Source organism: Polyodon spathula, chromosome 11, assembly GCF_017654505.1.
Source record: "Polyodon spathula isolate WHYD16114869_AA chromosome 11, ASM1765450v1, whole genome shotgun sequence".
Taxonomy (NCBI): Eukaryota; Metazoa; Chordata; class Actinopteri; order Acipenseriformes; family Polyodontidae; genus Polyodon; species Polyodon spathula.
The window spans coordinates 34,094,730-34,107,980 of record NC_054544.1 but is presented as its reverse complement, the minus strand read 5'-3'; the positions used below and the strand labels follow the sequence as shown (position 1 = coordinate 34,107,980).

The following is a 13,251-nucleotide window of genomic DNA, read 5'->3' as shown; positions in this document are numbered from 1 at the left end:
CAATACAGAATAGATCTAGGACAGATTTATTAGCACTGGATTTTTTTTTTCTTTTCTTGAAACATTACCAGTTTTCCATTGCCTGAAGAAAAAGTGTGCTTTAGTAAATATGGTACATTGTGTATTTTTGTTTTAATAAACACATTACTTGGGGTAAGGACCTTATTGCTGCAATTCTGCTATTGGGGCTGCCCAAGCTATAGTTTCTATGCATCAAAACACTCAAATGACAAAACAGATGACAAAAAAACAGCTACATTTCTTTACTGCGTCTGTGCATTGTGTTTATACTTGGTGTGGTAGCAAGTGACTGTTTGCACAATCTCTGGTCTTCATTTTAATATCAGTAATGTCAGGTCAAGCCCATTATTGTATCTTATGCAGAGGCATGGGTTTTTTAAGCCCGTCAGCATGTAACAGTATTTACATATCCATTAATGTTTCAAGTGTACCTTTCTGCTGCCAAAGCAATCAACAGTGTCACAGCAGCCAGCTACCGCTCCAGGTACAGTGCTGTTCAGGGCATGGCATGGATGAGGGGGGTTTGCTTCATCAAAACCACACTGCTCAATTACACTGAGAGTGAGGGCTTCAGGACTTCTGCCACTGCAGGGAGAGAGTAAACAAAGGGCCTACCTTCCATCATTGAACTAGAGCAAATTAGAACAGAGAAGGATTGTGCAGACTAAGACGCAACCTAACAGCTCAAAAACACAGCTAACAAAGTCTCTCTGTACTGGTTTCACTGGTTTTATTGTACTGATATCACTAGTTTCTCTGTACTGAGATGTTAATTGGGTCAGTTTATTATGTCGATGATCAAAAAAAAAATTTTGAAAGTCTATGCGATAGATATATATATTATAATTTATTATATATTATATATATATATATATATATATATATATATAATATATAGATATATATATATCATATATAATATTTATACAGGTGAGAATAACTAATTTGTGAGAACACCAACACCATAGGCAATCAATCTTGGACTACCTTTACCATTTACTTTACTAGTAATGCTAATCAGGGTCTATGAAACCAGACTTTAAACGATTTAATTAATTATCCAGGGGTAGTCTTTCTGTAAAGTTACTTTGTCCTGAATAGGTCAGAATTAACAAACATGGAGTTCTTGGACAGTTGCAGAAGATATTTATATTTTTTTTATTCTGTTTTCCCTACCTTCCATTTGGTCCTTTGACCTGTCTGTTTTCAGCATCGTAAAAGAGACAGAAGCAGTCTCCACCAATGCCAGTGCTGCAGGGTTCTGTCACATTTAAAGCAGCCGCCACAGCCACAGCAGCATCTGTAACATTCCCTCATCTCCTTAATACATCTGGGAGATATTTCATGTCACCCCCAACCCCCCAAAAATCAAATGGATTTGGAGCATTATCACATATTGCAACGCAAGTTATGAATTTTTTTTTTGCCTGGGAAGACACAAATCTTCTTAACTATAGTGTGTTTGTAACGTGCATTAAAATCGACTGTTCCTCAGTGCCAGCAAATCTGACACAAGAGCTGTGCAGATCTACCCATAACACACCCTTTCCAATGCATGACTGCTTCAACCAGTTCCTGATTATTTCACTGATCCTGCTGAAGATCGATAAAATAATGCATGACTGCTTCAACCAGTTCCTGATTATTTCATTGATCCTGCTGAAGATCGATACAGTAATGAAGGACATGGAAGAGCCCAAGTTGGCTCTCCTTGCTCTACAAGTACACACCCTATGTAAGGTGTATTTTTCTTTTTGTAATATATATATATATATATATATATATATATATATATATATATATATATATATATATATAAAGTGCCTCAATATTTTATTTTAAAACACTTAAACTCAAAATCAATTATTGTAAGGTGACATTGGTTTTATGTTGGGAAATATTTTTAAGAAAAATAAAAAAACTGAAATATCTTGCTTGCATAAGTATTCAACCCCCACACATTAATATTTGGTAGAGCCACCTTTCCCTGCAGTAACAGCTTTAAGTCTTTTGGGGTAAGTATGTATCAGCTTTGCACACAGTGTCAAAGTGATTTTGGCCCATTCTTCTTGGCAGATTTGCTCCAGGTTGTTCAGGTTGGTTGGACGACGCTTATGGACCGCAATTTTCAAATAGTGCCACAGATTCTCAATGGAATTGAGATCAGGACTTTCACTGGGCCATTGTAGGATATTCACCTTTTTGTTCTTGAGCCACTCCAATGTTGCTTTGGCATTGTGCTTGGGATCATTGGCCTGCTGAAAGGTGAATTTCCTCCCAACCTTCAGTTTTTTAGTAGACTGAAGCAGATTCTCTTGCAGTATTTTCCTGTATTTTGCCCAGTCCCTGCTGATGAGAAGCATCCCCACAGCATGATGCTGCCACCACCATACTTCACTGTAGGGATGGTGTGTCTTGAGGCATGGGCAGTGTTAGGTTTGCACCACACATAGCGCTTTGAGTTTTGGCCAAAAAGCTCTATCTTGGTCTCATCTGACCACAAAACCTTTTCCCACATCGCAGCTGGGTCACTCTCTGGCAAACTCCAGACGTGCTTTCAGATGGTACTTTTTGAGTAACGGCTTCTTTCTTGCCACCCTCCCATACAGGCCAGTGTTAAACAGAGCTCTTGACATGGTTGACTGGTGCACCATTACTGAACTATGTAGCTCCTTCAAAGTGATTGTTAGCCTCTCTGTGGCTTTTCTCACAAGTCTCCTTCTTGTTTGAGCACTGAGTTTTGAGGGACGGCCTTATCTTGGCAGTGCCTGGGTGGTGTGATGCAGCTTCAACTTCCTGATTATTGATCCAACTGTGCTCACTGGGATATCCAAACACTTGGATAATATTTTGTACCCTTTCCCTAATCTATGCATTTGTATTACTTTATCTGTAACTTCTGTAGAATGCTCTTTGATCTTCATTTTCCTTCAGATTCCCAGCCTTACCAATGATCCTTCAACAGTGGAGTTTTTATCCAGAAAACGTGTAATTTGTTTTTGCCTTTGTTTCCAACAGTGATTTTATAGATAATATTTTACATTACTGTATTTTACAATGAATAACAAAATTGGCTTCTAAGAATATGCTTTTTTGGTTACTGTAGCCTACCAGTAAAACACCTCAGTAACGCATACCTACCAAGCCTTATTCCATTATTGTATCTGCAAGAGCTTATATCCTGGCATTGTCTACCCTTTCTCACAAAGAGCATTGACTTTATTTTTTTCCCTCCATTTTTAGAGGTAACATTTACCGGTAACGTTATTATAATATAACCATTTTAAACATCAAAAGTAATATTGCAAAAAAAAGTGTTCATTAGCTTTTCTTTTTTTTAAGTGCTCTACAGTATCATGTTTTCAATAAAACAAAGTTGACTTGAGAGACTTTTTTTTTTTTACTCACCGCTATCACTTTCTGTTGTAGGACTACACACTAAAAATAGTCTGCATATAAACATGCTGTACAAAATAACAGGAAAAAACACTCATAATCCCACTGCAAAAAAATGTTAAATAGCTAGGCCAACAAAAACAAAGTCCAGTATTTGACACCAAATAAAGAAATCTGTTACTTCACCAACCACTGCGCAGTGGGGCTTGCAAAGGATTATTGGAAATATGTATGGGTCAGTGTAAAGTCTACTCTAGAAGAATAAGTCGACATTTTATATTTTATTGCTTTGTTCAAGGGCTATTTACTGTTCATTACCATGACTAGCATTGCCCATTATAATTGGTTGCCACAACTAACAATGACGGTTTCGTTTTTAGACCACAGGGAAACTCCTGCAACGCAGCACGCTCTGGTTTTTTGTTGTATCAATTGACTACCCTTCTTCACATGTTTTGTATTTGTTTTGCAAATGACATCCCTGACATATATCCTGTGAAAGGCTGCATCTCCCTGCTAAAAACAGGGTTCAGTTTGCAGGAGCTTCTGTATCCATGTGGAAATATAATGATTTATGTTGCTGATTACTAGTTGCTAATTTTGATGGTGATGTAGCTTTACACACTCTCAACATTACATAGTTAGCAGCAGGACTAATAGCCCTAAAACCCTTTCACTTGACTGTAAAAAAAGGTTAAATGTGGACTTTGGAAGGTGAAGCAGCTGTTAACTTATTTAAAAAAACAACAAAAAAAAATTGGCCTAAACCATTTCAATTATTGTTTAAGAATGCTTGACAAAAACACACCTGTGCATGTTTGTTTACGTTTGTTTTTTGTTTTTTAAATAGATTGCTAAATGTTTCCGTACAGTTTTTTTTTTTAAAGCAGTTTAACACTATAAATAATTTGTCACAATCACAATCTCTGAAATTGCATGACAGTGTCTCAACCAGTGTAGTAGAATATTAACTGAAGCAGATGGTTGCCATAGCGTATGGAACTGACCTTAATTATTTTAAGGAGGGTCACAGTGACATCATGGGCATCTGGATCTATATATACAGTTCCAGAAGTGATCAAAGTTGGAAGATTTTTGGACGTCATACTACATTGGATTCTTTAAAGAAAGGAAAAAGATTTAATTACAAACCTCAAGGACATTTGATTTGCTCTTCTGTTTTGTCTTTCTCTTAATAATGTGTTCTGGTAGCTTTGCCAAATGCCTTGGCATCACTCTCATTCCTCTTGCTATTCTTTGCACCCTTGCAAACATTTTGCTGTTTTTTCCAGGAGGGAAAACAGTAGATAACAATGAGAAAATCACAAATGAGGTGTGGTACTTCGGAGGGTTGTTGGGGTCTGGAGTTCTAGTAAGTTTGAAGTATTTTTCAATAAATAAATAAATAAATAAACAACTAAGTCAAATGTCTGTTTCAGTTAATGCTACATATTGCCATTGATATTACCAAATAATTTAGTAATATTAACTGTTATTGTTGTAATACTAGCCTCAATAATAACATTAGAGAGAATTTCAGTTATGTCATTAATAACTCTGTAATCACTGGTAATTATTGCCTAGTTAAAATAACAGGACCATTTTAAATAACTAACTGTTATGGCCACAAGCTGCCGAAGAAGGGACAGAGCACGACCAAAATCTTCCAAGGAATGCTCTACTTATACCTGCATTCAGATATGTTTTTCTGTTGTTGCCTAAATTCAGTTTGCAACATGTATAATCAGGCAAAATAATAAGCATTTACTTGCAAGTGATCGGTTGAAGACAGCTTGTTAGCAAAGGTTAAAAAAGAAGTAGTGTTATTAATATTTTGTCTCTCGTAGTATTGGGATTCATGGTGTCTGTATTACGTACACAGAATGTTTAAACTCTATGAAGGATCATGATGCACAGTTTGACGGTTTGTCTGTATCACGACACATACTGGGGTTCAATTCAGATGTGCATTGCATTCCTTTGTAGATGATATTCCCTGCCTTGGTTTTTCTGGGTCTGAAAAACAATGACTGCTGTGGCTGCTGTGGGAATGAGAGCTGCGGGAAACGTTTTGCGGTAAGAAATTAATAGAAACATCAAATATGAGCACACCTCAAAACGACTGCACTTCGTAACATTGGCCTGTTTGTAGGGCTGTACAGTAATCCAGCAAACAGGTGTTGGATATTTTTAAAGCGTTAATGCTAGTCTTTAATTAACTCCTATTTTAGTTTTATTTTTTTAAAGTAAAAATTATAGTTCTTAATATTACAAAACTAGAAGCCAAACAACCTTGTGAAATATTTCTCTGAAGTCTCTGAAGTTTGATGTATTGACATATTTTCTCTTTTAAAACCAAAATAGGAATTTATTTTTACACTGAAGTAAACCCTTTACCCAGGTTGGCCTACTGAACTTCTCTTTCCTCTTCTAGATGTTCACCTCTATTATATTCGCTGCAGTGGGACTGGTAGGAGCTGGATACTCTTTCATAGTGTCTGCTGTTGCCATTAACATAGGTCCAAAATGTCAGACTGTTGAAGGATTTAAGTATCCATTTAATAATGGGTAAGAAACATGAATGTGATGTTCTAATCCTATGTAGATAATGTAAAAATTGAATTAATTCCAATTATGTCAAATTCTTCTTCTTATTATTCTTATTATTGGTGAGCAATTTTTTCAATGGGCTCAACCAGAAGGTTATTACAGAAAACACACGTGGGCTAATCACTCACTGATATAGATTAGACTAGGCCCCATTCACACTTGGCTGATATTCCGTTTCCCGGTACGGTTCGGTTGAGTTTGGAACATTTGCCTTTAAGTGTGAAAGCTCAATGTAACATACACAGTTTATACACAGTTTATAATGGACCCCGCGCAATATTATCCTTTACATATGAAGTTTGTATCGTTTGTACTGAATTATGTAATGACCATGCATTTATTCTACAGGAATTACCTGTCAAACACCTCACTATGGACTGCGTGTGAAGGGCCTGGAGATATTGTTACTTGGCACCTGACCCTCTTTTCTATGCTGTTGATAATGGCCGGTGTCCAGGCACTGCTGTGTGCAGTCCAGGTCATTAACGGGCTCATCGGCACAATATGTGGAGACTGTTGTGGCTGCTGTGGGGTAACTATTTTATGAACACACTCTACTTCCATTTGTTTCTATAAAGTTGATATTGTGTTTTCATAATAAAATGAATGTTGCGTACTGTGGGTATTTTTTACCCTCTCTGTGATGTTGTGGGCCTTAAAGACACCATTGTAAATTTTTTAACCTCAACACAAAAAATTAGTACCCCACAAACCCTGCATGCAACTTTACTGGGCCAAACATGTATCTGTTTTTGATCATCTATGCTGTAGAGTTGGACTATAATGACATTCTGAATGATGATTATCGGCTAAAAATGATCCTGGTAATCCCAGTTGTTTAAAATGATGTTTTAACTCTCATTAATTGTGACTTTCTCTCTAGTTAGTATTTCTTTCTCTCTCACTCACTCATTTTCCTTTTTTGTCTGCTTTTTGATTGACAAAGATACACCACCATTCTTTCCCACAATAACGAGGGGACACAATTAAAGTAATGGTTCAATTCCCAGTTAATTGCATGACACTTAACACACACTCATACATGCTAGCATCTCTTTACATATTTTCTTTGTAATCAATTTTTGTATTCTTTATTTTTTTAGGGCGATGGACCTGTCTAACAGCACTGTATAAAAAGAAGAAGGCGTGACCCATTTCTCTCTGTAAACAAGTGTACAAGTCTATAAAAATGTTAAATTCTATTTTGCTATTTCAGAAATGTAATATTGTTCCGGGGCATTGATGCACAAAACAAATACCATATATATTTTTTTTTAAAACTTTTGCAGATTCACCTTCAAGTTGTATATGTTAGAGTATTGATTTGAATACACTTCAAAATACAGGTATATTAATTACACATATTGGCATTGTAGTTACCATTTGCTAACGGTTACTCTATCCATTTAGTACACAATTCAATGACTGTGAGCATGAAACTCCAACATTAATGTGTTTGACAAAGTGATAACTGATGTAAGTAATGTGTAAGTGTAGCTACAGTGTAGTCATTGGACCTGTATTTTGAAGTGTATCCAAAGATCTTAATAAACCATTAAATAAATCGTAAACATACAAACATGCTACCTTTAATATTTTGTATTTGTATACAGTGAAAAAGAGTACTTTATTACACAGTCAGCAATGTACTTCTATATGGCAGATCTTTTTTTATATTTCATTAAATGATATATTAATATATGTCAGAATGCACTGTGAAAGACTTGCTGTGAAAAATAACACAAGTCACTTGTTCACTTCAAACGGGATACAAGATTTTAGGACTATAGGCCTATGATAGAGGGCACTGTAGCTCCACCCAGCAGATGTAATTGCACTAGCTGCCTAAAATGGCTGACATTTCTCATGAGGAGACCAAAGAAGCCTAGGGACCCTAAAAACACTGTGTGGTCTATTACATTGGTCTTACTATGGAGGATCTAAATACCAATGTCGTTTTAATCATTTTTAGAAGTGGTACTTTGAGAATACCAACATCTGTTTGCTGTATTTTTGTATTTAGAGAAGGTAAAAAGACTGATTTGGTCTTAAAATATGGAAGTATATAGATATGTTTAAATCAATTGAACGTACTCCTCTGTATTATGAAAAAAAAAAAAAAACAGATGCCAGATTCATTATTAAAAGAACATGCTTGAAAAGCCAGTTTTTAATGTCTCTAAAACTCCTTGTTTTTTTAATTCTCTATGGACTCCAAACTGTCTGTTACCCCAATATGGTGGAGTGGGTGGTGAAGGTAAAAGTGTTGTGAGAGTATTGGTAGGTGACTGACCCCTGCAGGTAAGACAAGGTGATTGGAGATAATACAAGAAACATTCTTACTGCTCTATTGTGTGGTGGTTAAACCCCCACTCGATCATTACAAAACAAATCAATGATTAGTTCAGATATTGCACACTGAGAGATGTTCTTCCATCCTAAAATTAGAACTGTAGGCCAAACAGTTGCAAAATCCTCTAACTAATTGCCTTTAAAAAAAAAAAAAAGATATTTCACCGGGTTTAATATTTTTCATAGGAATCGGGTGCAAGTGATAGACTCTGTTTTTAAGAAGTGAAGCTTTGCTCATAATCTCTGAATAAACTATCCTGTTATAGAAACCCAATCAGTTAATTAAATACATGGAAAACAGAGAATGGCACAGGCTTATACAAACAGAAGACAGATGATGTGCACAACCAGCGAGGGAGAGATCTGTAAAGGTTTCTTCATACTGCAGTATCTGAAGTAAAATTGATAACTCTGAAGCTTCAATGCTGAGGTGTGGAGACACAATTCGGAAAGTTTTTTGAGAAATGCACAAAATACATCTCAGCGGCTCTGATTCCACTGGCAGTGTTGTGTGTCCTTGCTGATGTGCTGCTATATTTCCCCAATGGGGAGATCCAGTTTGCCATCAACAAGCTCACTAACTTTGTGTGGTTCTTTGAAGGGATTGTTGGAGCCGGGCTTCTGGTGAGTCTTCTCAGTACAGGTTATATGCTACAGCGCATCACTAAGTGTGTTTATAGTAAATGTGTTCATGGGTTCTGGAGAAAATTCTACTGCATACGTTACAAACATGGAATAAAGGAAATAGCTGGCTGTGTTTAAAAAAAAATAATAATAATAATCCTTCTTAGAAGATGTATCAACAAGAATGTTTACAGTTTTTACACATTTGGACTGTGGCACTTTGCTACCAAAATAATTTAATAGTGGGAATTTAACATTTATTTGTGTTGTATTAAACATTTAAATTAATGTGAACATCTTTGACTATGTAGCAAATCGTTATTTCAGTGTACCATAAAACGTGAATTTATTTTGTTTGGATGCTCTTCACTAAATATAGAGGAAATAACATTTTGGCTTAAATGTATTTTGTATGCTGTAATAGTTTTTTTCTGCCATTTCTTAATGATAATACACTATGAAAATGAAGCATGGTTTTATTTGCTATTTTTAAAACTTTTACAAGGGCGTTATATAAATATTAAGCAATATGTATATTATTTGTTTCCAGAAATAAGAGCTCTGTTTGTTTAATTTCCAGGTGATTTTACCTTCTGTAATCTTCACATATTTGGAAAAAAACTGTTTCTTGTGGTTGCTATGGAAACATTGAGTGTGGGAGTGGCTGTTCTGTAAGACTCGTTTTGTTCCAAATCATACAGTAAATTTAAAGCTATTTTCATTGTTTCACAGCACAATAGTTTTTGTTTCACCCCACCATAATAGATGTTTTGCTGGCTGCTGGTTGGCCTAATCGGAATAGCTGGCTCAGGATACTGTTTCATTGTTGCAGCCCTGGCTCTTACTGAAGGGCCTTACTGTTTAACCACCAGAGGATGGCGCTATCCCTTTGCAAAGAGCTTTGGCAGGTATTGCCAGAACGTTTATTTATAATTCACTGATTCCCAATACCTTGTTGCACGTGTTTATTATGCAAGGAAATAAGTCTTGCCTAGCATGGATCTTGCAAACAAAAATAAAGATAAAATAAAATAAAATAATATAGTTTCACTTCACATGTAATATTTGCATGTATCCAAATGTAAAAACGTTTATATTGTTACAGGTACCCCATGGCATGTTACATGTGTAATTCCAGTGGAATAATGGCATTTAAAATCTGAAATAGAATGCTCAGAAAGCACGGTGCAGTTCATAGCAATTCTATTTTTATTTTGTTGCACGGCTACCTGTTTGATCCCTCTGTATGGAGAACATGCACTGAACCAGCGAATATCGTGCTGTGGAACGGGACTCTGTTCTCAGCTCTCCTGGCTCTCAGTGGCATGGAGTTCATTCTCTGCTTAGTTTGGTTAATAAACAGGATGCTGGTCAGGCTTTGTGGAAACTGTAACTGCTGCAAGCAGATATTTCAAAGCACTTTGTACTGTAAAAGATAAGAATTTCCCTTTTTTGTTCATTCGAATGCAGAACAATATCCCTTTCATGTACTGCATATTGGTCAATAGATTATTGTGAGAGTAAATTCCTCGCTATATCATAAACTGAATGCGGTATAGACATACATTACACCACCTCTGCTAGTTTGAGTATGTGCTGTTATTGTACAGTTGTGGAACACCCGATATACATTCTTATAGTCAATTCGTAAAGAATAATATAAATTACCCAGTAAGTGTTATTGGCTTAGATAGCATCTACATTGAGTGTACCTTGATATGAAAATTGGGACTGTACACTGTTTTGAGAAAAACTATTCCTGCATGTCCACTTTGTTGTTTACATTGCTGTACCTATGTGTGTTTGTCTCTTTGCAGAGCATTGAGCCAGCGTGAAGATGACACTCAAGAATAGAGCTGATCTAGTTCCACATATACTTTGAAACCGTTTGTAAAATGGGTTCTGTTGTACTATTTTGTAGAAGCTGTGTCTTGTTAACGAGTTTGCTGGTGAACTGTTTACCTGCAATAAGTATCTGAAAGGGAAATGTGAAAATAAAACCCAATTTTTGACATAATTAACTTGATCCCACCCAACTTTGTGAATGAAAACAACCTGCAGAGCAGTAAAGCTGAGCCAGCTGTGATCAGCACTGGTGTATACTGGTCAGAGCGTATGGATTACTGGTTTTAAACTGGTCTAGCTGGTTCTCAGGGTTGCTGGTTGAGAAGCTAGCTAAGCTGGTCTAAGAAAAGATGTGTACTGTGTATTAAAATCCCTTTTGCTATAAAGTTTCAAAGTCAATGTTTTTTTTAATATGTACATACCTGCTCGGTGCCCACAGGCCAATATACATATGCTTTTATAGTCACCAGCTCATCTGTAGTTGCTGTGTGGGGTGACTTATTGTATTATTGGTCATGAAAAGGGTCATTTTCTTTAAAGCTGAGGTCTCACAATACCATTAAAAACAACACATGCCCCGAGTCTACTGTATACATGACAATGTTGTCTTATGTCCAGCAGATGGGGATATAGTAAAGATGTCTTTCAAAATCTGAATGCTGGTTTAAAAATGGTCTGCATTTTTACCTTGGTGAAAAATGAATTGGTGGAGTTCCATTGATACCTAGTGGACAGCAATCAGTAATGCAGGAGGCTGTTAAAACTGCAGGATCTTCTTCAAGAAGCTAAAATGTTTTGGTTTTTTTTTTTTTTTTTTCTGGAGGGATTCTAACTGGCATATAGAAGCCCAGATGGAATTTATCTAAAATATATTTCTATTCATTTGTATTGGCAGCTATAGTAATTACCCAAAAGTCAAATGCAGGTCAATAACCCAAAAACGGTCTACTCTTCAAAGGGTTGACAAAAAGAAACCTCAAAAACATATAGATTTTAACCTATAAGCACACACAGTGCAAAAATGAACCAGAACTTGTTTCTGCTCATTGTTGTTGCATTCTGATTCTGACATTCCCATCTGTATTGTTATTTGACCTGAATTAACCTCTGATTCCTCAAAAAAGAAAACAGTCAAATTGCCTTTTGAACAGCATAAAAAGTAAAAGTAAAAAAAAAAAAAAAAAAGCCCAAAAATTTGCAAAAAAACAGATGTATGCTAATTTTACAAAGCTGTCCTCTGTCCACCAAATAAAAATGAAATAATACAAATATAACTATATTGGAAAGCCTTATCAAGACACACTGTTCAGGGCAGTTGCTCATCTCTTTCCATACAGCTGTGCCTCCAGCATTCATAATTGTTCAAACTAAGGACCTTCTTTTTTTATTAAGCCTTTATATTAGCTCTGGAACCGGAAACTCCCTGCAACTACCATCCACCTCCTCAATTTCTTCAGAGCTAGTGAAATGCAGTAGGCAGTGCCATTGTTTGAGCAAGAGGAGGCAGCTTTCTTGCAAAAAAATACTGCATTGGGTTTATTTTATTAAAACAGCCATGGGATATTCTGTAATGACTGTGGTCCAGCATTTGTCTGACTACAAACTAAGACACTCATATAACATGGCCACTTCCACTTGGCTGCTGTTGCTTTAGGCCGATCCCAGAAATCTCCATCACTTTGCAAAAGGCCATCTTTTACTATATATGGAGATATTAAGCTGAATGAAATCTGAATGTGCCATCACCCCCAAATGATTTACGAGTCAGATTTTAAAAAGTCCTGTATAAGCTCCAAACAGCTGCCTTCTGCTGCATGCATGACCAAGAATTTGCTGTGTTTCAACAGCCTGTGTATTATTACTACAGAGCAACATAAACATTTCGTAACAACAAAGTAATGTCTGTGTTCTAAAACATATATATTTATGGAGGTGTTGTAAAGGAAATGGACTGCCAAAGCTTTATGCTTCAGAGTGAAGAGTGACCAAATAGATCTCCATATGAAATTAAGAGGAAAGTATATTTTGTTACAAAACTCCATTTGAGAAGGAATGATCTGTTAGTTTAGAGCTGTGTATCGCAATCTGGGAAAGCAATGATAGAGCTGCAGGGCTTCGTCATTAAAACCTGCTTCTAGTCATGTGCCGATGTCTGCAAGCTCCACAGTCACAAACCAGACACGCCAACATGGCCTGCTGTCAAATTCATCTTTTATAATGGCAGAAACATATTTGTACAGATTCTTTCTAAACCATCCAGTGAAAACCACTGCTGTGTCTAAGTGATTCTGCTGCCTGCATAACGTTGTGTTGAATAAGGATGTTTTTCTTCCTTGTTGTTTTGTACCACAGCTGAAATGACTTAACGTAGGTGCATGCTGCTTTTGGTAAATGTATGTTGTG

General features: G+C 36.3%; 1 protein-coding gene and 1 pseudogene across 1 annotated transcript; both read left to right on the top strand.

The window, feature by feature from the left end:
- Positions 1–4,534: 4,534 nt before the first annotated feature.
- Positions 4,535–8,155, top strand: LOC121323425 (transmembrane 4 L6 family member 4-like). Its single transcript, XM_041264502.1, has 5 exons — positions 4,535–4,789; positions 5,404–5,493; positions 5,852–5,985; positions 6,376–6,559; positions 7,131–8,155. The coding sequence occupies exons 1-5, from the start codon at positions 4,616–4,618 to the stop codon at positions 7,146–7,148; spliced, it is 600 nt and encodes a 199-aa protein (XP_041120436.1). The 5' UTR covers positions 4,535–4,615; the 3' UTR covers positions 7,149–8,155.
- Positions 8,156–8,683: 528 nt separating this feature from the next.
- On the top strand, positions 8,684–10,857 carry LOC121323470 (annotated as a pseudogene).
- The last annotated feature ends 2,394 nt before the right edge of the window (positions 10,858–13,251 follow it).